This window comes from Paramisgurnus dabryanus, chromosome 20, assembly GCF_030506205.2.
Source record: "Paramisgurnus dabryanus chromosome 20, PD_genome_1.1, whole genome shotgun sequence".
NCBI lineage: Eukaryota > Metazoa > Chordata > Actinopteri > Cypriniformes > Cobitidae > Paramisgurnus > Paramisgurnus dabryanus.
The window spans coordinates 17,905,301-17,928,384 of record NC_133356.1 but is presented as its reverse complement, the minus strand read 5'-3'; the positions used below and the strand labels follow the sequence as shown (position 1 = coordinate 17,928,384).

The following is a 23,084-nucleotide window of genomic DNA, read 5'->3' as shown; positions in this document are numbered from 1 at the left end:
GCTGCATGTACTTTGTGATAAGCAAACCCGCGTTGTCCTCCCGTGTATAGGCGCATTTTACTAATGCGCTCTTTAAATAACATAAAACACATTTCGCCTTTATTGACTTTAGACCAGGTTTTTGTTGGTCAATGGCGTAGTCTATTTTAGTTGCCTCAAAATAGCAACGCGCCAACAATGCACCTGAACACACCTCGTTTTCAGACCAGAACGCCCATGGGCGCAAAAGGAGGCGCAAATGCATTTGCTATTTAAACAACGCGGCGCTAATTCGTGATGTAAGCAGGTTCAAGCTCACCACGCCCTTGTTACGATCTCACCACACACTTGATACGAGCTTAGTTCGTCCCCTATATCTTCGTTGGGATCTGCCCACTTTTCTCGCATTTTTCAAATATTTTTCAAAGCAACTTACAATTGCTATATATGTCAGAGGTTGCACGCCTCCAGACCAACTAGGGGTTAAGTGTCATGCTTAGGGACACAACTGTGTGTCACAGTGGACTTGAACCCGGGTCTCTCATACCAAAGGCGAGTGTCTTATCCACTGTGCCATCACCACCTCATATCAAATGAAAGAACAGACCCTCTACTTTCAAACAAAATGGGAAAATCGTTTCGTCCTATCTTTATTCTGTTAAAGATCAGAATCAGAACGATTATCAAAACATACATAGAGTTTACAATTAATACATTTTTTGCTTTAATTTGTTTTATTGGGTAAGGGCGACATTGAGGGTATAATCAAAGGACTTGGTGGTTAAGAACGACAAAGGGGTAAGTGATTTATGATAAATGTTTAATTTTTGTTCAGGGTTGCAAGCATTATAGTTGTCTCATGGGATAAGAAAAAGAATCAAAATAATTACACAAAATATCTTCTTTACATTTCAACCTTTATCTTCTTTAAAATGAAACTTAAACAGCTAGTAACATTGAATGAATTTATGACCACTTTACAGTTTTGTTCATGTACTATATTTTTCTTTGGAAGCGGTGCATCATTTCTTTTTTCAAACATTTGTAAAAATAGGTTTGACTACAAAAGTACAAATGCCAGCTTGTCATTCCTTTCACATAGTACATTCAAGTGAAAGTAAAAACTATTTACACAGATAGTTTGAGGCTGAGGATACACTTCTACATATAAATGTACATCAGACAGTATACTTTTCTTCCCCTTGCCTTTGAGATTTATGATAGTGTGTGTAGCTACTGTACAGTTCACTGAACACTTCCTTAACTCCCATTTGAAGTGTGGTGTTCAAAAATTTTATGTCCTGTTCAACGCAGCGGTCCAGTACACAATATATTCCCTCTGTCAGATGTGCCTTGATTTCTGGCTGAAGTGTCACCTAAGAATAATACAGAAAACTGTAGTTAAGATTTACAATGATGGGAATTATTAAGCAATCATCTCTCTAATTTTCTTGAGTAATGTGTGTTGCTTTATTGTTTTATTTGAAAAGTGCATACAAAGCTCTGATTTTGTCTGTTCTTATTTAGTCTCCAATTAAAAGGTGTTATGTCCACAAGTGTATGACAGGACAAAACCCAGTGGACGACCTAAAATCATACACTGTGGGAAGATTCTTCAAACAGATTTAGTTATTCGAGTCCCAATCGACAAAACTAACTTCAAAGAGGCACTTCCACCAGACCAGAACAAACAATTACAGGGAACACAAGAAAAGCTCAGATGTAAGAGACACTAAATGCCATCTCCATCAAAAATGAGATAATAATATTGACAGAATGCTATTATACGGCACATATTATATGTTCATCAAATACTTTCGCTTCAAAGCTGCTTAATCCTGGCCTCAGGCCATTCTGTAATACTGCCACAAATTTTTTTCAGCAAAGTCCTCCAATTGCACGGCCGAAGAACTGGATGAACGGCGCGCAAAAATTGGATTTCAATTCTCAAGCTGCGAGAGTTTTTTTATGGTTATAGGAGGTTTGCCAAATATATTAGGATATTAACATTGGTCTATAAATGACTGGATTGCACATGATGCTCCAATGTACATTGGTATGTCAAAACATTTTGGTCACATTTTCCTAATCCCATTTTTCATACTTTAGTTAGTGTGTTGCTGTTGGAGCATAAATAATACCCGCAAAATTATAAAGCTCAAAGTTTAGAACCTTTACTTTTTTCTGCTGTAGCCAATGACAGGTCGACTTGGCCTTGTGTTTTGGATCATTGTCATGTTGGAATGAATGTCCAAGTACGTCCCATGCGCAGCTTCAGGGCTGATGAATGCAAATTTTCCTATTGCTATCAACTTTAACCAAATATCCTGTGCCTTTGTAGCTCACACATCCCCAAAACATCAACGTTCCCCGTCCACGTTTCAAATTAGGAATGGTGTACCTTTCATCATAGGCCTTGTTGACTCCCCTACAAATGTAGCGTTAATGGTTGTGGCCAAAATGTTAAATTGTGGTCTCATCACTCCACTTGTGGAATTAGCATAGTAATGGCTTTCTTCTGGCAACTGGACCATGCCAATATTTCTTTAAGTGCCTCCTTATTGTGCATCTTGAACCAGCCACACCATATGTTTTCAGAGAGTCCTGTATTTCACCTGAAGTTATCTGTGGGTTTTTCTTTGCATCCTGAACAATTTTTCTGGCAGTTGTGGCTGTGGTTTCAACAGAGAACCCCTCATTTTCGACTTCTTAATTACAGTTTGAACATTGCTAATTGGTATTCTCAAATACTTAAATATGTTTTTATATCCCTTTCCTGTTTTATAAAGTTCAACAACATTTTCCCGCAGATCCTTTGAAAATTATTTAGCTTTCCCCATGACTCAGAATCCAGAAGGTTAACACTGCAAATAACATCAGAAGTAACAAATGATTCACGTAGTACGTCGTACACATATCCTAAAAAATAATCTTGTGTGACTGATATGCTGTAAACCGGATGAATTTAGATCCTGATTTTGAGTGTAAGTCAATGACACCCTCTGCCAGCCGCTGCAACTCTTATGGTGGCTTCACTTCTCGCTGTTATGTTATCGTTCTTTTGCAAAGTCCAGTCATTTATATAGATCAATGGATATTAACCAAGTTTTGAACTTTTACCTTTATTCAGAAAAAAAGTGAAAATTGACTAGAGACTTTTCTTAAAGTGGAGATTTTTGCAAAAAAGCTTGTATGCACTTAGGGGGTTTTGCAGCAAAAGACAGTCACAATTGTTAAATACCAATGAAATGACTAAAGTGACATTTGTGAAAATAAGGCATTTCAATTACTAAGTAATTTAAAAAAATAGAAAAATGCTTACTGATAAGCATTTTTATTGCCATTAAAGTGAAATTACTACACATAAAAGCCTAATAAAAAAGCTCATGTACAAGAAAACATGCAAGATGCACTTATTTTCATATCTATAGAAATGTACCAGCCACATGCTCTACTTTAATGGACAGTGTTTAACATGATCTTACCCTTTGTAGAGCACTGACATACTGTGCCACCATAAATGAAGACATGACTGTAAAATCTTCAGCAACACTGCCAATGTGAGTGTACATCCTCTCCACCAGCATGGCACACTTCAGGAGATATTCTTTGTCTTTCTCACAGGCTGGAAGAAGAACCGCTCATGTAAATGTACTGGTAAATAAATGTTTCATGTATGACTATTTAAAATATGAATACGAATCTTGGTAATATAACTACTTTATATAGCAGTGAGAGGGATTGTTCATGCCATCAAACTCATGCTTTATGTACGTAACAGTAAGATGATCTAACACCTCACATTAAAAGTGAAACTCAAAGAATTTAAAGGGTAATGTTCCTTCGGATAACATTAGGATCGGACTGGGTTTTAATTTAAATCTCAGAAATAAAGACACAATGCAACAGTGCAATAAAAATGTGGCTTTCATTTCTAAGTTTGGAAAAGAGATCTCAATCCTGCAGGGATATGTTTTCATTCCAAAAAAAGTGTGTTGAGCCCCAGCTTAAGGATCAAACTCAAGCCTCCCTTTCCCATCGTGCTTAAAAAAAAAATTCACTTTGCTTTTGAAATTCAAATCCACAAAACCACAGACTGCAACCATCTCTCTGAGCACAGCTGAGAAAGGTGTTTGACAAATCATACCTCAAATAACATTTTTATTTGAGATGATGTCAGGGCAACTTGCTCCATTGATACGCAATGATTATTGGTTGAGAATATGACACTTTTTTTCATTAAAGCAGCAAATATGCTGTAATAGCTTGCCAGACAAAAGTAGCAGACAAAGGGTGTCTTTGAAGCTAAATCTGTTTTTTTTATATGAGTTTGCTTGAAGATGATGTTAGAAAGTGATGACAAGAAGATTAACATCAAGAAGAAATATCACCCTGACATTTATACAGTATAATAATAATAACAACAACAACTTGAAAGGCACATTAAATTTTAATTACTGATTTAAACAATGGGGGCTGAATGACATTTTTAAAATCAACTGTTTCTGGTACTAACCAAAGAAGAATGTAGAAACTCATCTGAAATGGCTTTTAAAAATATCATACGACGAGCGTGCTTACCTCTGTCAGTCTCTCCCTTCTGTCTGCCTTCATGCATGACCGAAGAAACCAGGCGATAAAAGCAATTCAGGAAGATGGGAAAAGCCTTCAGCATCACCTGCAAACATGTTTGACATTTGTAAAACTGGTGCACAGCTGAGTTTAGTGTCAAATCTAATGATTCTTGAACCGCTGAGAAATCTCAGACTCATTTTCACAACACAAACATGATTTAAAACATCTATCAATGAGCTAGAAATATTACGACCCATACTTCGAATTTAATTTCTAACAAATGCTCATATACATCAAACCCAAAAGCTTATCTGAAAACTAGTTTCTTATTGGAAGAATGTAACTCATTTACCATGACATTCACTCAGGCCCGTTGACCTGATTTCCTGCTCCTTCAAATTTATTTAATTATTACGGCTACCCAAGGTCCAGCTACTCAGTGTCCATGAGATTCTTATTTCATCCAGCACAGTATTTTGGGAGTGTTTTTGAAATGAAACCCTCAAAGCCACATTATTGAAACATTTTTGTAAAGCTACTTAAGCTGATAAACGGATGTAAGAAACCCACTTTTTTAAAACGATAGCGGCAGCTGGCACAGTTTTTACATCCACAGCCTTTGGGTGATTCCCTGAATCAAATTAATCTATACATATAAAATACAACTTGTAAGAGTCACATTACTTGGTCTTATCAAGGTTAAGCTACAGTACTTCTTAAAATCTATTAATTTTGCAGACGCTTGATGTAAAGCAGCTAACATCACATTCAAGGTATATATAGATCTATATTTTTGTATTCTGGGAATTAAACCCATACCCATGGTGTTGCTCTGCTCTAAAAGTCGCTAGGCACTCACCTGAGGGTAGCACAAGATAACTGCAAATAAGACTTCATGGATGGCCTCAAAAGCAGCATGGTACTCTTCCATTGAATGGCTGTCAAGAGGCACAAACTGCACAGCACCCAGCACCATAACAACATGGTGTGGATTTGAGAGTTTTGTTTCACCCTGACGGAGCAGGACGGTCAAAGCCTCCAGGGTTGGTATCGTCAGTGCACGGGTTAGAAGAGGTTGCTTGCTGGACTCCTTTATTACAAACTGAAAACAGACAGATTGTGAAATTCACTGGGAATGTTCGGATTTGCTCTGGTTCGTGACTATCAAATGGATAGTGTTTAAGATGCAATGTGGGAGATTTAGAAGGACTTCTTGACAGAAATGCAATATAATACACATAACTATATTATTAGTGATGTATAAAGACCTTGCATAATTAATTGTTAAGAGATTGAAGCATCTCAAAAATTGAGGATGGTTGCAAATTGCAATTTGCATTCTAACCACTAGATGCCGCTAAAAACCCACACTGGACCTTTAAAGGAAAACTTTACTCAAAAATTAAAATTCTCACAGATGTATATGACTTTTTCATAGTAGAACAAAAAGGAATAATTTTATATTACAGGATTTAACATGCTGAACATTCATTATTAATAGCAATTCATCATCACAAGTAATCCTACTCCAGTGGGTTAATAAATGTCTACTGAAAAGAAACAATAGATGTGTGTGAAAGTGGATATTCTTAAAGATAATTTGATAAAAAAGCTTAGTCTGTGTTCAGGCAAAGAAGAAAGTCCATGACACAAGAGTTAGTAAATTACGAGAGAATTTTCACTTTTTTAGGGAAGGAAGGACTTTATCAGGGAAGAATGATGTTAATCTGGATTAGGTTACCTATAACGTAGTACTACATCCTTAATATCTCAGAAGAGTCTTTAGTTTTATCAGATTTATAAAAGACAGATCAGCTTTAACAATTCTTTCCGATAACATACGAAAAAATTCAGAAAAAGGAGTTACGAGCTGCGGGAGGAGTGAATCATGAGTCATGCAACACTTTAGTACAAACAAAAATGCATGAGTAATTAATCTCAATCACAATGACAAGAAAATCTAATGAAAAACAAATTGAAGGCAGATGGCAGATGGGCAGTTTAATGTGCTAATGGGCAAAATAGTGGGCTAATGGTCAATACATAAGTTGGCAGTGGGCAAAATAAACTGTCAGTGGGCAACATAACTTGGGGCCCCAAGGGGGCCAAGCGCAGGGGCCAAAAGTTGTTTTCCTCAATTGCAGACAAAGTAATTGGGCAGCCAGTGGGCCTGGAATACTTTGGCACTTGGGGCCCCCAGAGCTTGGGGCCCTCTAGGTCATTTGGCCCCCAGGGGCCCTCAGAGCCATAAATGGCAGATGGGCAGTTTAATGTGCAAATGGGCAAAATAGTGGTCAAATGGTCAATGCATAAATTGGAAGTGGGTGAAATAAACTCTCAGTGGACAACATTACTTGGGGCCCCAAGGGGGCCAAGCCCAGAGGCCAGAAGTTCTTTTCCTCAAGGGCAGACAATAATTTGGCACTTGGGGCCCCCAGAGCCTGGACCCTCTGGGTCATTTGGCCCCCAGGGGCCCATAGAGACATAAATGGCAGATGGGCAGTTTAATGTGCTAATGGGCAAAATAGTGGGCAAATGGTCAATACATAAGTTGGCAGTGGGCAAAATAAACTGTCAGTGGGCAACATAACTTGGGGCCCCAAGGGGGCCAAGCGCAGGGGCCAAAAGTTGTTTTCCTCAATTGCAGACAAAGTAATTGGGCAGCCAGTGGGCCTGGAATACTTTGGCACTTGGGGCCCCCAGAGCTTGGGGCCCTCTAGGTCATTTGGCCCCCAGGGGCCCTCAGAGCCATAAATGGCAGATGGGCAGTTTAATGTGCTAATGGGCAAAATAGTGGGCAAATGGTCAATGCATAAGTTGGCTGTGGGTAAAATAAACTGTCAGTGGGCAACATAACTTGGGGCCCCAAGGGGGCCAAGCCCAGGGGCCAAAAGTTGTTTTCCTCAATTGCAGACAAAGTAATTGGGCAGCCAGTGGGCCTGGAATACTTTGGCACTTGGGGCCCCCAGAGCTTGGGGCCCTCTAGGTCATTTGGCCCCCAGGGGTCCTCAGAGCCATAAATGGCATATGGGCAGTTTAATGTGCTAGTGGGCAGAAAAGTGGGCTAATGGTCAATACATAAGTTGGCAGTGGGCAAAATAAACTGTAAGTGGGCAACATAACTTGGGGCCCCAAGGGGGCCAAGCCCAGGGGCCAAAAGTTGTTTTCCTCAATTGCAGACAAAGTAATTAAGCAGCCAGTGGGCCTGGAATACGTTGGCACTTGGGGCCCCCAGAGCTTGGGGCCCTCTAGGTCATTTGGCCCCCAGGGGCCCTCAGAGCCATATATGGCAGATGGGCAGTTTAATGTGCTAATGGGCAAAATAGTGGGCAAATGGTCAATGCATAAGTTGGCTGTGGGTGAAATATACTGTCAGTGGGCAACAAAACGTGGGGCCCCCAGGGGCCCTCAGAGGCATAAATGGCAGATGGGCAGTTTAATGTGCTAATGGGCAAAATAGTGGGCAAATGGTCAATGCATAAATTGGAAGTGGGTGAAATAAACTCTCAGTGGGCAACATTACTTGGGGCCCCAAGGGGGCCAAACCCAGAGGCCAGAAGTTCTTTTCCTCAATGGCAGACAATAATTTGGCATTTGGGGCCCCCAGAGCCTGGACCCTCTGGGTCATTTGGCCCCCAGGGGCCCATAGAGGCATAAATGGCAGATGGGCAGTTTAATGTGCTAATGGGCAAAATAGTGGGCAAATGGTCAATGCATAAATTGGAAGTGGGTGAAATAAACTCTCAGTGGGCAACAAAACTTGGGGCCCCCAGGGGCCCTCAGAGGCATAAATGGCAGATGGGCAGTTTAATGTGCTAATGGGCAAAATAGTGGGCAAATGGTCAATGCATAAGTTGGCTGTGGGTAAAATAAACTGTCAGTGGGCAACATAACTTGGGGCCCCAAGGGGGCCAAGCTGAGATGCCAAAAGTTGTTTTCCTCAATGGCAGACAATACTTTGGCACTTTGGGCCCCCAGAGCCTGGAGCCCTCTGGGTCATTTGGCCCCCAGGGGCCCATAGAGGCATAAATGGCAGATGGGCAGTTTAATGTGCTAATGCTCAAAATAGTGGGCAAATGGTCAATGCATAAATTGGCTGTGGGTGAAATAAACTGTCAGCGGGCAACATAACTTGGGGCCCCAAGGGGGCCAAGCCCAGATGCCAGAAGTTCTTTTCCTCAATGGCAGACAATACTTTGGCACTTAGGGCCCCCTGAGCCTGGACCCTCTGGGTCATTTGGCCCCCAGGGGCCCATAGAGGCATAAATGACAGATGGGCAGTTTAATGTGCTAATGGGCAAAATAGTGGGCAAATGGTCAATGCATAAGTTGGCTGTGGGTGAAACAAACTGTCAGTGGGCAACATAACTTGGGGCCCAGGGGCCCTCAGAGCCATAAATGGCAGATGGGCAGTTTAATGTGCTAGTGGGCAGAAAAGTGGGCTAATGGTCAATACATAAGTTGGCAGTGGGCAAAATACCTGTCAGTGGGCAACATAACTTGGGGCCCCAAGGGGGCCAAGCCCAGGGGCCAAAAGTTGTTTTCCTCAATTGCAGACAAAGTAATTGGGCAGCCAGTTGGGCTGGAATACTTTGGCACTTGGGGCCCCCAGAGCTTGGGGCCCTCTAGGTCATTTGGCCCCCAGGGGCCCTCAGAGCCATAAATGGCAGATGGGCAGTTTAATGTGCTAATGGGCAAAATAGTGGGCAAATGGTCAATGCATAAGTTGGCTGTGGGTGAAATATACTGTCAGTGGGCAACAAAACTTGGGGCCCCCAGGGGCCCTCAGAGGCATAAATGGCAGATGGGCAGTTTAATGTGCTAATGGGCAAAATAGTGGGCAAATGGTCAATGCATAAGTTGGCTGTGGGTGAAACAAACTGTCAGTGGGCAACATAACTTGGGGCCCCCAGGGGCCCTCAGAGCCATAAATGGCAGATGGGCAGTTTAATGTGCTAATGGGCAGAAAAGTGGGCTAATGGTCAATACATAATTTGGCAGTGGGCAAAATAAACTGTCAGTGGGCAACATAACTTGGGGCCCCAAGGGGGCCAAGCCCAGGGGCCAAAAGTTGTTTTCCTCAATTGCAGACAAAGTAATTGGGCCTGTAATACGTTGGCACTCGGGCCCCCCAGAGCTTGGCGCCCTCTAGGTCATTTGGCCCCCAGGGGCCCTCAGAGCCATATATGGCAGATGGGCAGTTTAATGTGCTAATGGGCAAAATAGTGGGCAAATGGTCAATGCATAAGTTGGCTGTGGGTGAAATATACTGTCAGTGGGCAACAAAACTTGGGGCCCCCAGGGGCCCTCAGAGGCATAAATGGCAGATGGGCAGTTTAATGTGCTAATGGGCAAAATAGTGCGCAAATGGTCAATGCATAAATTGGAAGTTACTAAAATACTTACAATGAGAATAGATATGAATTGTGGAGTGATGAGCCAAAACGCCTTTGAGCAATGCTCTGGAAACAGACAGCATGCGAGTAGCTTTGTTAGAGTCACAGCCGACAGAATCTCCTGTGAAAGACATCATTTAAAAACAAGATATCAGTCAATATGTCCCTTAGAAAGAAGAGTAAAATCATTTGCCTTAATCATTGCTGATTTTCATGTCAAAATCGATTTCATTTAGCAGAATAAAGGCATAAATCTCATCATAAACAACTCCACAGGCTGAATTACATTAACACCCTAACTGTACAACACTTTCTTACTGCATCTGTTTAATAACCATGACAATTTTATACAATATCTCTTTTGATCTTGTGCAAACTTAACATGGGGAGTTCATATAATACGGCCAGTTAAGATCTGACAACTTCAATGGGACACTTTGAAGTCACCATTGTTATTTACCAGAAAGGAGTGGACAAATTAGATAAGATAGAAGTTTGTATGTTTCTGTAAAGCTCCAGATTAATACATATAAAAATGCAGTAAGAAACACTACTACAGTAATGGTCTTACAGTGTGGTGTCCTTCTTCAACCTTCGACACCACAAGCCCGTCTCTAAGTATCATCAGTAACAAATGAAACTGCTCCTCAGTACAGTCCTCCATTAGCTGATCAAGCAGCTCCTTTATTGCTCCCTCAAGCTCCTTCATCTCTGATACAGACATCCAAGACCCTGATAGACAAATCAAACAAGCAGAGCTCCAGTACATTGCTCATTCATCTCAAACAGGTGATACATCTTATAGTATAGATAACTGGAAAATAGTTATACTAGATCACACACTTTACGCACCTGACAGCAATGCATGGATGCTTCTCAAAATCTCAGCATGGATTTCTCCAAGATCTTCAGCTTTGATCTTTTTTGCAGCCGTATAAAATGCACAAAGATAGTTAATGGAGGAAACTAGGAAGTCCATTGGACGCGGCGATGGAAACAGCTCCTTTAAGATCTGCTGAAAAAAGCTCCTGTAGAATGACATACGAGATATTTTCACCAGCCCGTCCTCCTCGGGTCTCCTCTGAACCAGGTGACAAACTCTACCTAGTTCACTTTTGAGCATGACAGTTACAACTTCAACAGAGAAGGACTGCCTGAGGACACCACTTCCTTTACCCATCAGTACAGACTGAATGGCTGGCTCAATGACAGATGTGGCCATTTCTAATAAATGAGTCAGAGTACCATCCAGCTGTTTACTCTTCCCCAGTGTCACGATCAATTCTTTGCAAAGCGTGCTTAGAGTTACCAGATGGAGCTGTAAGATGCAGAGCCCCCCCTTGGATATCTCTGCATCTACAGTCAGGACCCCCGCAGCGCTGTTACTTTTAACCATGAAAGAGGTAAATTTCTCTAGATTGATGCACATGCTGCTCTTTCTGTCGATGATGAGCTGGATAAGAGTTTGAATGAAGTCTTGAACTGACTGAAGAAGAGAAGACCAGGTGGGTCCATCAACACCCCTGAGGAAGGCCTCATTGCATCGAGTGAAGAGGAATGTCATAGTTGCCTCTAAGAGACTGCTACCATGAATGATTTTAAGGATGGTTATTGAATTTGTGACCATTAGGAGAGCGGTCATAACACTAAAAAGCTCTCTCAGTAATCCAATAGCATCTGACAGCTCTACACTTTCATCACACTGGACACAAACAGTCATCATGAATAAGCAGAGAAACACTTCTGAATAATCCTCAGGGGTCATCGCATATCCATTCAGGATGCGTGTGACTTTAAGCAGTGATAGAAAACTATCTACCTTCGTTTTTGATAGGGGTACTGAAGATCTCAGTTTGATGGAGTTTAAAATCTCCTCACTTATTGCTTTCAGACGCTTTAGAGAAGGTGTCACGCTGGTTTCTCCATCTTCAACATCCATACTCATTTCAGCACAAGGTTTTAAAAAAGAAGGACTGATCAAGTGCACATGCGAAGGGTCAAGCAGTGCAAAAAATGCCTTGATGATGCACTTTATCAACGCGGAGTACATTCCAGGGAGTTCACAAAGAACTTGTGATTCAAGCAATTGTCTGGATATTAAGGAAAGAGAGACCCCAGTGTTCTCCAAATTGTTTCCAGCGGCACGAAAGCTCTCAAGCAAAGACACAACCATGAAGTCGGCTAAATTCGAAATGTCTTTCTGTGCGAGATACGGGACTATTAATGGAAAGTTTGAGGCTATGAGAAACCAGCGGGCTGGCATGTAAGTGTTGCTGTTAATGCTACAAAGCTGGAGGTCCCAGATTTGGTCAGTGCTGTTTAGCTGTACTAAAAATTCCTGCTTGCTTACAATAAATTGGGCTAACAGTTTTCTGTTTGTTGAATCTTCATCTGATGTTACAGTGGATGATTTGAGCAAGTTCATCTTCAGCTTGTGAAGCGCAAGGAGTTTTTGTAGTAGTTTACCAAGTGGAGTTATGTCATGATCCTCAATGTTTTTCAGGGTGAGGGCTCTCTCCACTAAACTAGTTGTGACATGTTGTGATGTGTATCTGAAACAGTGTATCTGGAAGAGGGTATCTACCTCCACCCATGTGTGAGTAAGAAGAAGGGCCACGTCTTGGATTTTTTCTTCTGTGACAAGATTCTCCTCAAACTGTTTCAGCAACTTTGTAACAACGTTCAGCATCTCCTCCATCAGATTCTGTGTTTGTTTCGCAATTGGCACTGGGGTGCTGTTGTCCAGGGTCTTAAAACTGAATAAAACAGCATTAAGCAGCAAACTCATGGAAAACACTTTCAGGGCCAAATCTTGCATTTGTTCTCCCATGTGGGGAAGCAAATAAGACTGAATCCTTTTTAAAATCAGCCAACAGATTTCAAGATTTTGACTTGGAGGGGTGTCCAGTAGACACTGACTTAGAGATTTCTGTATAGTAACGGACAGCAATGCCGGTCTCAGTTCATCCGCCGCTGGCCGACAGATCACATCAAGCAACTCCTCGAAAAGCTTCGGCAGCTGTCGGAGTTTGGCGTAAGTTTGCAAAACAGCCGACACAAGTGCTTCACTGGCTTTCCTAATACGTATTTCCATGTTGTCTGCATCAACCCACACAGCTGATAGAAGCTCATCTAAATCTGGCTCCAGGATATGGTGATTCAGAGTGAGGAGAGATTTGAGACAGCGATACCAGGCTGGAATGCTCACCTGGGCATTGTTAAACAAAAGGCGAGCTAATTTCCTGTAGAAATTAAACTGCACCTCTTTGTGTTGTATTTTGTCTACAGCCACATTATATATATCACCAGCCAAACAGGAGTTCAGGAGGTTTTCCAGCGCAAGCAAAGTGAGTCCCCAGTTCGATGCACTGAACGTCTTCTCAATATCTAGCTCATCTGTGAAGCCCAAAGCAGTAACAAGCTTAGTCATGAGATGAAAGGCCACTAGCTTGTGCTCTCCCCCTTTAAAAAACGAATCTAGGGCAAATTTGAAAAGCAGAGGAAGGGAGTTTGACTTAACAGCATAAAATAACACCCGTTCCTCATTGCTGTCCCCTTGGATGCACAGTTTTGACAGAATCATTTTGACAGGGCCAAGCAAACCCTTGCCTGCATGGCTCTTTCTGGCACCAGCTTCATCCTCTGATGGTAAAAGTTCTTCCTTGTAAGACTGTAAATGATCTGAGATAAAGAGAGCTGATTGGAGAACAGCATCTACTTTGGTTCGTATTTCCTTGCTTAGGTTCTGTCGAATCTTAACGTCGTCCTTTTCGGTCCACACCCTCGTGTTCAGTAAGTGTCTCAGTAGCAAAAGAGGCTGAAGGAGTTTTGCTGTTACTTGTGAAAACACTCGGTTGGAGTTCGCCTGCTGTTTCTGAACGGTGAGGTAGGTGCTGAAAACAACGAGAAGAACTTCAAAGACTTTGAGTGAAAGAGGCTCCTCACATTTCTGCTGCCTGAGCTGCATGCTAGATAAGCCACAGAGTCGAGCCAGGAGCTCCACCAACAGCTCATAGTTTGCAGTGTAAGTCACAGAGAGAACTGGGGAGGTTAAGATGCCACTGCAACAGTTCAGTACAGTGTGAAGACTAACAGAACTGAGCCCCGAAGTACATTCAGAAATCCTCTCGTTGATCATCTATTAAAATATAAAGCAAATGGGATAAATTAGCCATTACCAAAAAGGCTAAATTGTTCTTACATTTCATATCATTTATATAATGTTAATAATTGCTTTGTAAACTAAACCATGTGTGTTCTTTGATGTACTGAATTAATTTTCTGTTATATTGCAAACACAATGTCTGTTAAAGGAAAACACCACAGTTTTTCAATATTTTACTATGTTCTTACCTGAACTTAGATGAATGAATACATACCTATCTTTTTCAATGCGTGCACTTTTTATCTTTGTACAGCGCTTTTTGAATGTGTTAGCATTTAGCCTAGCCCCATTCATTCCTATGCCTCCAAACTAAAGTTTTATTTTGTGCCACCATACTTATTTGTGTAACTACTTGTGTAACAGTCTTTAAATAGGAAAAACATGGAAGTGTTTGGTGGCTTCTAAATTCATCCCTGTTTGGAGCCATATGAATGAATGGGGCTAGGCTAAATGCTAACACATTCACAAGGTGTTGTATTAAAAAAGTGCACGCATTAAAAAAAGATAGGTATGTATTAATTAATCTAAGTTAAAGTAAGAACATAGTAAAATATTGTGGTGTTTTCCTTTTATATTACTGTCAAGTTCTCATTATGATGATGTGATGTTCTGAATAAATTTATTTTATATTTTCCTTTTCCAGCTATTACTGCCATTTATAAACCTAGTATTTCAGTTTTTTTTTTGTACAAAAAAAGCTCAAAAGGTAAATCAATATGTTAGTAAGGCAAAGGTTGTGGGTTCAATCCCCAAGGAACACACATACTGATCAATTTATAGCTTGAATGCACTTTAGGTCGCTTTGGATAAAAGTGTCTGCCAAACGCATGAAGGTAATTTAATTAAAATGTAATGTAATCTATGTTGCGAAAACTAAAACGTATCATATCTGTTGTTACCAATATTCTTTATAGCGAAATTCCTGAATTTCACAGAAAGAAAGAAAAATCAATATTGTTCATCTCTGAGTTTTTTTTTTTTTTTACATCTGGTCACTTCATGCGTTTTCTCTGATCAGATAGCTCAGATCTGATCGTAAAAAGACCAGGTGTAAATGCCCTCCAAAGCGTTTTCGAGACAGATTTAAATCAGATCGCTCAAACCACTTCAGGAGGTGGTCTGAAACGCCTTTCAGACGAAACTGGACAAGTGTAAATACATCTGGTTAATGAAACCACATGTTTCAGCGCATAACTCCTCCAAAATGTAAGCACATCACCTGGAAGTTAGCCGGCAAAGAGACAAACAAACAAGACGGCACGCTTATTGCTTTATGGAGCGATGAGAGCGGGTTAAAAAGCTTTCTAGAACCAATAAGAGTCCAATGACAAACTTGAAGGATTTTAAACAAAGAAATAAAACTTTGAGAGAGACTTTTGTTAACCCCTTTACCCATCATGGAGCTGTATGTTAAATTATCACGCCGTCACTCTCCTGCTGCTCTGTACTGCGCGCTCCAGCTCATGCCGAGAAATGAGACGCGTGTCCCCTGCCCAACATACAGTACAACATACAGTAAGTGCTGCCTTTTGTTGCATAGACGTTGTCTTAGGTTTTATACGGTGGAGTAATGAATTGTGTATTTGTAATTTGGGGCGAGAGTAGAAGATCAGATTTATATCTGTTTTGCCAAGACGCATTTATGTGGCCGAATATAAATGAAAGAGTTTTAACAAATCAGATAGCTATACTATGAGAGAAAACACATGAAGCGGCCAGGTGTAAAAGGCCCTGAATGACTTGTGAATACCTGTGCAATGGTGAAACGAAGGCTAACAGTCTTTCCTTGACTTAGCACGTTATGCAGCTTCCGGCTGTGAATGATGTCATCTAGGTAGCTCCATAAACCCTCCACCACCTCAGGGGGCACCTCTACTTTCTTATTGTAAAAACCAGTGAGGGCATGACTGGTCCAGTCAAAGAGAACCTTCAATAGGAAAAACAGAAAAAAAACTCCAGTAATGAGAGAAACAAAAAACAGTTTGAACATGCAGTGTAAAACATTATAGCATTTTTAAGATATGCATAATATACAGTTTTTATGTGGTTATTTTTATAAACAAACTGAAAAAGCTTGTAAAAAAAATATTACCTGCTCTTTATTAGGAAGAAGGCACTGAGTTGAAATCCATGCAAATCGAGCAAGTTTCAGTTTGTCTGGCCAGGGTGTGCGAGGGTTTTTCAGCTTTAGATGAATGCCAGAGTAAATGGCAGCCATATCTAAATATTTCTCTGTCTAATGGAAAGAAAAACACACACCACCTACTTTGTTAATATCAAATATTAATACTGTCTTTTGTGTTAACTACTAACGTATGAAATCATGAAAATCTGAAAAGAGGGAAATGGCCACTAGATGGCCACTCATCATAAACCCCTCATGTCTGCTTTTTCAAATTTGCCTCGCCACAGATTACATGAAGTATAAATTCGTGTAATTGTTCAGCAAGTTGTAAATTTGTGTAAACGGGTATTATGGACTACAATAAAATAAAAAAATATAATTATGCTCACCCGATATGAACAAAAACTGGAGTATAACATACTGTAGTACTTACTATAGTATACACTAGTAATTACTACACTTGGTTATACAATACTACAGTATTTGGTAGTGTCAACTATATTGAATTGATCTTAACTTCAACACACCGTAAATACGAACGCATATTTAAACAACATTTCTACTCGTGGTCATTTAAACAATCTAACTTAGCTAAGCTGCCTAACACAAAGCGTGGTGTTACCGAATAAAACGCACAATGTGATAACATGAATTATAATAAGCATCTGCTTTATTTAGGTGTAATAACTTTCAAAATACTCACATTCTCATCACACACGTGTTGTCGCTGCGCAAGCTCATGAGACCTCTAACCTCCACACTTTAACCCTAGACAGCAATAATCAACAGAGAGCATCAAACGACACTGCGGAAGTAATGCACGTTTTATAAATGTATATAGGATAGGCGATCTATAGCCATGCTGAATTTTATAATGTAAATATAGACATAGACGAATTTTGTGAATATTGTAGCTATTCAATTTACAGTCCAAATACAAGCAAACTAGACATGGCATATTTGTATAATGACACCACTGTGTTTAATACCTGTATTTTTAACAAATATATAAAATATCAATTACCTGAAACAGCGTTGAATGATGAACAGAAATTTAGTAAACAGAAATCTTAAGTGTGTTCAGCATTATGCGGCGCTACGCAGGTTTACCGAAGTATTACAGCACAATACCGCGAGAACGACTTTAAAACCGCATTGCTCTCGCGATACTTTTATTCCATAAACCGGTCTGCGCAGCGCTGAATGAAGTCGAACACACCTGATGATCTTCAATCGATTAAGCATGTTTGACTGATCATGTCTGAAAATAAGTGAGCATGTACACAGTAGTGCTTCGCTTCCTCCAAAGTCACGGAATCACAGGGTCACCTTTTAAATATATTTTTTAATACTTTAGTACTTTGGATACTTTAACGTAACTGAAACAATCCTACAACGTTGTGCTAAACAAAGGGCGACAGGTTTTTGTGACAGGGCGCTGCCGGTGACTGTGCTGGGCGTGTGTGAAGATAACAGCTGGATATGAAAACTGTCACGAACAGATAATGTTAACTAACCGTCGAGTCCGATCTACAGCAGGCCAGTTTTACTAAAGAGACCGCGAATTTGACACTGTCATGCAGTCAGAGCTGCAAACACTCCAGTATTTTACAACACTGTTGCTGAATTTAGTAACTGTTTGACCTTACCAGAGTCGACCGATGAAGATTAGCTGAGAATCAAGCTTGTAAACTTTATTTTTGGACGTCTGTTGTTTTTGTTTTTTTTAATGTATGGGACAATGTTGCGAATACCGAGATTTACTGTTGGGAAAGTACTACAATGTAGTATTTCCTGCTGTCGTCCAGATAGATTTCACCATTCACGAATATCGTGGAAAAGGCAAGTGTGCAGGAATGGATCAGATGTTGTTGTTTTGCCTGTGTATAAAAGAATGAATGTATCCCAGCTGCCGTGTCTCAGACCCGAAGGGTTGTTTGCATCCAATTTTTTGGCAAAACACTCCAGACACACCATTGCTTTTTATAGCACATCTACAGACTCCAAACAAACCTCAACGACTGTGGAAAATCAGGACAGTAAAGTTAACACATCAGAAAACTCACTGCATGTACCATCAGGAGATGTGAAGAAGTTGCTGAATCTTGCACATCCACAGAGATGGAGACTGTCAGGCAAGTCCAACAGCTCTTATACATACAGCATTTAAAGGGATAATTCACCCAAAAATGAAAATTCTGTCATCATTTTCTCATCCTCATGTTATTCTAAACCTGTATGAAACCTGTATCATTTTTGGGTGAACTATCCCTTTAATAAGAGGGATATATGAGTATAACAACCTTTTACAAAATGTTAATCTAACCCTTATAAATAACCATGGTGAAGTTGCAGTTTCCTATTATAATGTTGTGGTACTTTGATGATACAGAATAAATGCTTTATTCATAAACTATGGGTTTACAGATCATATTCAAAACATTGTTTCAATTCACTACCCTTTTGTGTTGTTAGTGGCCAAAAATGGGCATTAAATTAAACAGCTGTAAAAAAGTATCGAATTAATATTTTTTTTAAATTTTTTGCATAAATTTGTTAATCAACCTCAGTACAGATCAAAACAACAAACATTTCATGATTTAACTCTTTAATTGCCAAGTTCATAAGTGAAGTCACTGATTTGAGGGGGAAAAACACAAAATGACTGATTTTCAATATATAAAATATTTGTGGACTGGATTTTTTTCACCTTTTTCACAGTCTTGGGCATGCCAAAGATTAGTAAAAAACATTGGCTTTGATGCATTTTTAGTTTTTGTGCAGCATCAGATTATAAACACTTCTAAACTTGGCAATTAAAGAGTTAAAATCATGGAATTTTATAAACATTTGGTAGTATTGATCAGCATCGAGGTTGATTAACAGATTTATGCAAAAAAAATGTGGAAAAAAATTCATCTGATACATTTTTACAGCAGTTTAATTTAGTGGCCATTTTTGGCCACTAACAACACAAAAGGGTAGTAAATTTGCCCAGGGTATATTGTTGAGGGTTTTTTTTTATTTGAAAGCATTTTCTTAAAATATGTGTAAATATAAGATTTGTCACCAAAAATCATTCCATTTGCTGAAACACAGAAAAAGTTGTGGCCAAATTAAGACAAAAAAAAAAAAAATAATAATGGCCAAAAATGGCCCCAACAACACATAAGGGTTAAATCATATAGTATTTCTAACAATGTCAAACAGTTGTACATAAAAATGGTAAATGCTAGTTTCCTACAGTGTGTTACTCCTGTAGCTCACTTGGTTTTTCCTGTAGCTCACCTACTTTTACATGTTACTTGGATTCCTGGGTGGATAATAATGTTGAAAAATGTCCTTTATTATCTGCCCCCCAAGTACCGGTATTTACACTTCCGTTTACCCCTCATAGCGGCTGTGGGTTTTCTGGTGGTCTCCAGCGCTGTCACCATGTCTGCACCATTTTTTCTGGGAAGAGTGATTGACACCATCTACACCAGTCCTACAGAGGACTTCACAGCCTCCCTCACTTCTCTCTGTATCATGCTAACCGGAGTCTTCCTCTGTGGTGGGGCTGCAAATGCTGCTCGCGTCTACCTCATGCAAATATCAGGTGAAGTCTCAACCTAAAACCCTACCTAGGATACATTTTAAAGGGTAAATATATGTGCAGCAGGGAGTATTTATTGAAAATATAAGTGATGTTTAAGTCTGGTGTAGTCCACTTACAAATCTGTTATTATAACTGTGCTCTCTCCCTTTCTCTAATAATCTCTCACAACTTTCACAGGGCAACAGATTGTACGAAACTTGCGTGAATCCCTTTTCTCCTCCATTTTGAAGCAGGAGGTTGGATTCTTTGATAAGACCAGAACTGGTGAGCTCATTAACCGCCTTTCTGCAGACACCACCATCGTTGGACGCTGCCTCACTGACAATCTGTCTGATGGACTCCGATCCCTCGCCCAGGCAGGAGCTGGAGTTGGCATGATGGTGAGCCAGATGTTGTGATAGTTTGCCATTTTAGCATCTAATTCCTTTTTCTTCTACATTCTATTTAAAAACACAGTCTAGGCATTGCTTCCTCAAGTGTTTCTGAAAAACAGCAGATGCAGTACAAATATGTTTAATAATAAATATATAAATGAATGCACTTCCTCATTATGAACTTTTGACTAAGCTAACTCTTGAACTTTCTCTTTCTCAAGTTATATGTGTCACCTAGTCTGGCGGCCTTTGTGCTGATGATTGTTCCTCCTGTTGCTTTAATGGCTGTAATTTTTGGTCGATTTCTCCGCTCCATATCCAGACGCACACAGGATGCACTGGCAGCGGCCACGCAAGTAGGAACTCATTTATGTTTCCTAATGTTTTAATGAGGAAATGGTTGAAAATATGTCATTGAGTGCTTTAGTCATTGTTCTGTAGTCAAGCATCTTTTCACTCTGTAGCTTCTCTGCATCTCTTAGTTGGCAGAGGAGAGGATCAGCAACATGCGGACAGTTCGGGCTTTTGGAAAAGAGCTGATAGAGTTGCAGAAGTATGCAGAAAAGGTTGACCACGTTTTAGAACTAGCTAAGAAAGAAGCTGTGGTTTCTGCTGGATTTTATGGAGTGGTAAGATATGTTTGATTTATCAAAACTTGATGAATAATGTGATCGTGTTGCATGCAAGATTTTCAAAACTGACCATTTAAAAAATGTTCCAATTTGCACGGTGTCATCTTTATGTAGACAGGACTGAGTGGAAACGTTATCATGCTGAGTGTGTTGTATAAAGGAGGTCTGCTAATGGCCAGTGAGGCCATGACAGTTGGGCAGCTCTCCTCTTTCCTCATGTATGCCTTTTGGGTAGGCATCAGCATCGCAGGTAAGGACATGTGCTTAAAACCACATATAATGATATCAACTGAACATCTGAATATATAGTTCAGCTACCCATAAAAGAAAAATTACTTTAAAGGGACACTTCACATTTTTTTAAATATGCTCATTTTCCAGCTCCCCTAGTGAAACATCTAATTTTTACCGTTTTGGAATACATTCAGCTGATCTCAGAGTCTGGCGGTACCACTTTTAGCATAGCTTAGCATAATTCATTGAATCTGATTGGACCATTAGCATCGCACTCAAAAATAACCAAAGAGTTTCTATATTTTTCCCCTTTTTTAACCTTGACTGATGGAAAATTTAAAGTTGTGATTTTCTAGGCACATATGGCTAGGATCTATACTCTCATTCTGGCGTAATAATCAAGGACTTTGCTGCTGTAACATGGCTGCAGTAGGCGCATAGATAATATGCAGTGCCTAAAAATACTCCCCTTGGTAACTTTCAATAGCAGATGACTATTTTTGGGCACTGCGTAATAAAAAAAAATTGGAGTGTCCCTTTAAGAAAAAGGGGCTGATTTTCAGGATTGGTTGGTTAGATTACATGGAATTCACTTTATCCGAGTCATCTGATCACAAGCTGGGCTTTCATACTTGCATAGATACAACATGAGACCATACAAAGGGTTCTTTGAATAGTTGCCATTAAACTTCATAACAATGGAATTTCCCTTCAATTCACAAGTGGGTGCTGAACATCTCCCACTAGGCTTTATTCATAAATAAAAAATGTCGGTGAACTGTAATTTTTCCCTGCATAGATTGCAGAACTGCTGTGTTGTCTTCATCATTCATTTTGTTTAATTTCAGGTTTCAGCTCATTTTACTCAGAGCTGATGAAGGGGCTTGGTGCTGGTACTCGTCTATGGGAACTAATGGACCGAAAGCCTGAATTTCCTCTCAATGGTTAATATTATATCCATTTAAACTTTACCAAGAATGCAAAGAATAAAAAACCAAAACTGTTTTTGAAATTTTAATGTGTGAATAGCATTTATGTAACTAAATCTTTGTTTTCTGTTGTGCTTTAGAGGGGCTTGTGTTAAAACCAGAACAGTTAAAGGGAGAACTGGAGTTTCAGAATGTGTCCTTTGCTTACCCAACAAGGAAGGATGCATCCATATTCCAGGATCTAAGTCTGCATGTACCAGCGGGGTCAGTGATGGCAGTGGTGGGACCCAGCGGCTCAGGCAAATCAACTCTGGTGTCGCTGTTGCTCCGCTTGTACGACCCTGATTCAGGTAAGGAAAGTTTTGGGTAATTGGATGCTTTGCAAGTTCATTGCTGTGATATGACAGATCAACTATAGTATATTTTCAATTTAAACTTTATGTTTATTAAAATGCAGGTATGGTCACAGTTGATGGCCATGATATACGAGACTTGAATCCTTATTGGCTGAGGAGTCACATTGGTACTGTAAGCCAGGTATGAAAAGCCATTGGCAGGAACAGAACCAAAATCAATACAATCTCCTGTTCCCACTTTGCTAATTTCCTTAAAAATGTCTTTGTTGTAGGAGCCGGTTCTTTTCTCCTGCTCTATTGCTGAAAACATTGCTTATGGAGCAACAGACCCGAGTCAGGTCACAGCACAGGACATCTACAGGGCAGCGCAGATCGCCAATGCTCATGACTTCATCCAGGACTTCCCCAAGGGCTATGATACAGTTGTAGGAGAGAAAGGAGTCCTGCTGTCAGGTATGACAAGTACATATCTGATCCTTCCCATTTAAACAGAAAAACTTGGTTTTGGCATATGACAAATTCATAATTTTGTGCTGCATTTGTGATTTACATTTCATGTAATTTTTTGAATAAACAGGTGGACAAAAACAGAGGGTTGCCATAGCACGAGCCATGCTAAAGGTAATCTTATGTCTTCAACAAATAGTTCACCCAAAAATGAAATTTCTTTCTTCATTTACTTAAAGGAATTTAAATGATTATTTATGAGCATTAATAAAGA

General features: G+C 40.0%; 2 protein-coding genes across 2 annotated transcripts in view; one reads left to right on the top strand and one right to left on the bottom strand.

Moving 5' to 3' along the window:
* Positions 1 to 23,084, top strand: part of abcb10 (ATP-binding cassette, sub-family B (MDR/TAP), member 10) — a 38,429-nt gene that overhangs the window by 13,897 nt on the left and 1,448 nt on the right. Inside the window, exons 14-27 of the mRNA XM_065295958.2 lie at positions 10,671 to 10,739; positions 12,512 to 12,622; positions 13,239 to 13,363; positions 17,913 to 18,375; positions 19,638 to 19,838; positions 20,016 to 20,218; positions 20,434 to 20,568; positions 20,695 to 20,841; positions 20,959 to 21,094; positions 21,927 to 22,022; positions 22,148 to 22,357; positions 22,465 to 22,544; positions 22,636 to 22,816; positions 22,941 to 22,984. Of these exons, the coding sequence (XP_065152030.1) occupies positions 10,671 to 10,739; positions 12,512 to 12,622; positions 13,239 to 13,363; positions 17,913 to 18,375; positions 19,638 to 19,838; positions 20,016 to 20,218; positions 20,434 to 20,568; positions 20,695 to 20,841; positions 20,959 to 21,094; positions 21,927 to 22,022; positions 22,148 to 22,357; positions 22,465 to 22,544; positions 22,636 to 22,816; positions 22,941 to 22,984 (2,201 nt within the window). The remainder of the gene's footprint in view (positions 1 to 10,670; positions 10,740 to 12,511; positions 12,623 to 13,238; positions 13,364 to 17,912; positions 18,376 to 19,637; positions 19,839 to 20,015; positions 20,219 to 20,433; positions 20,569 to 20,694; positions 20,842 to 20,958; positions 21,095 to 21,926; positions 22,023 to 22,147; positions 22,358 to 22,464; positions 22,545 to 22,635; positions 22,817 to 22,940; positions 22,985 to 23,084) is intronic.
* LOC135787078 (unhealthy ribosome biogenesis protein 2 homolog) lies at positions 702 to 17,965 on the bottom strand. The gene is made up of 11 exons (XM_065296796.2): positions 17,265 to 17,965; positions 16,944 to 17,008; positions 16,208 to 16,351; positions 15,866 to 16,042; positions 10,803 to 14,088; positions 10,522 to 10,682; positions 9,961 to 10,071; positions 5,414 to 5,656; positions 4,561 to 4,657; positions 3,465 to 3,604; positions 702 to 1,355 (listed from the first exon to the last, which is right to left on the bottom strand). The coding sequence occupies exons 3-11, from the start codon at positions 16,331 to 16,333 to the stop codon at positions 1,158 to 1,160; spliced, it is 4,539 nt and encodes a 1,512-aa protein (XP_065152868.1). The 5' UTR covers positions 16,334 to 16,351; positions 16,944 to 17,008; positions 17,265 to 17,965; the 3' UTR covers positions 702 to 1,157.

Excerpts from the sequence above, each read along its gene's own strand:
- LOC135787078 (XM_065296796.2), bottom strand. The coding sequence starts at position 16,333 with ATGGCTGCCATTTACTCTGGCATTCATCTAAAGCTGAAAAACCCTCGC. Across the intron at positions 10,683-10,802 it reads CATCCATGCATTGCTGTCAG|GGTCTTGGATGTCTGTATCA; the intron begins GTGCGTAAAGTG and ends TTTGTCTATCAG. Across the intron at positions 3,605-4,560 it reads GAAGGGAGAGACTGACAGAG|CCTGTGAGAAAGACAAAGAA; the intron begins GTAAGCACGCTC and ends TTCTTCTTCCAG.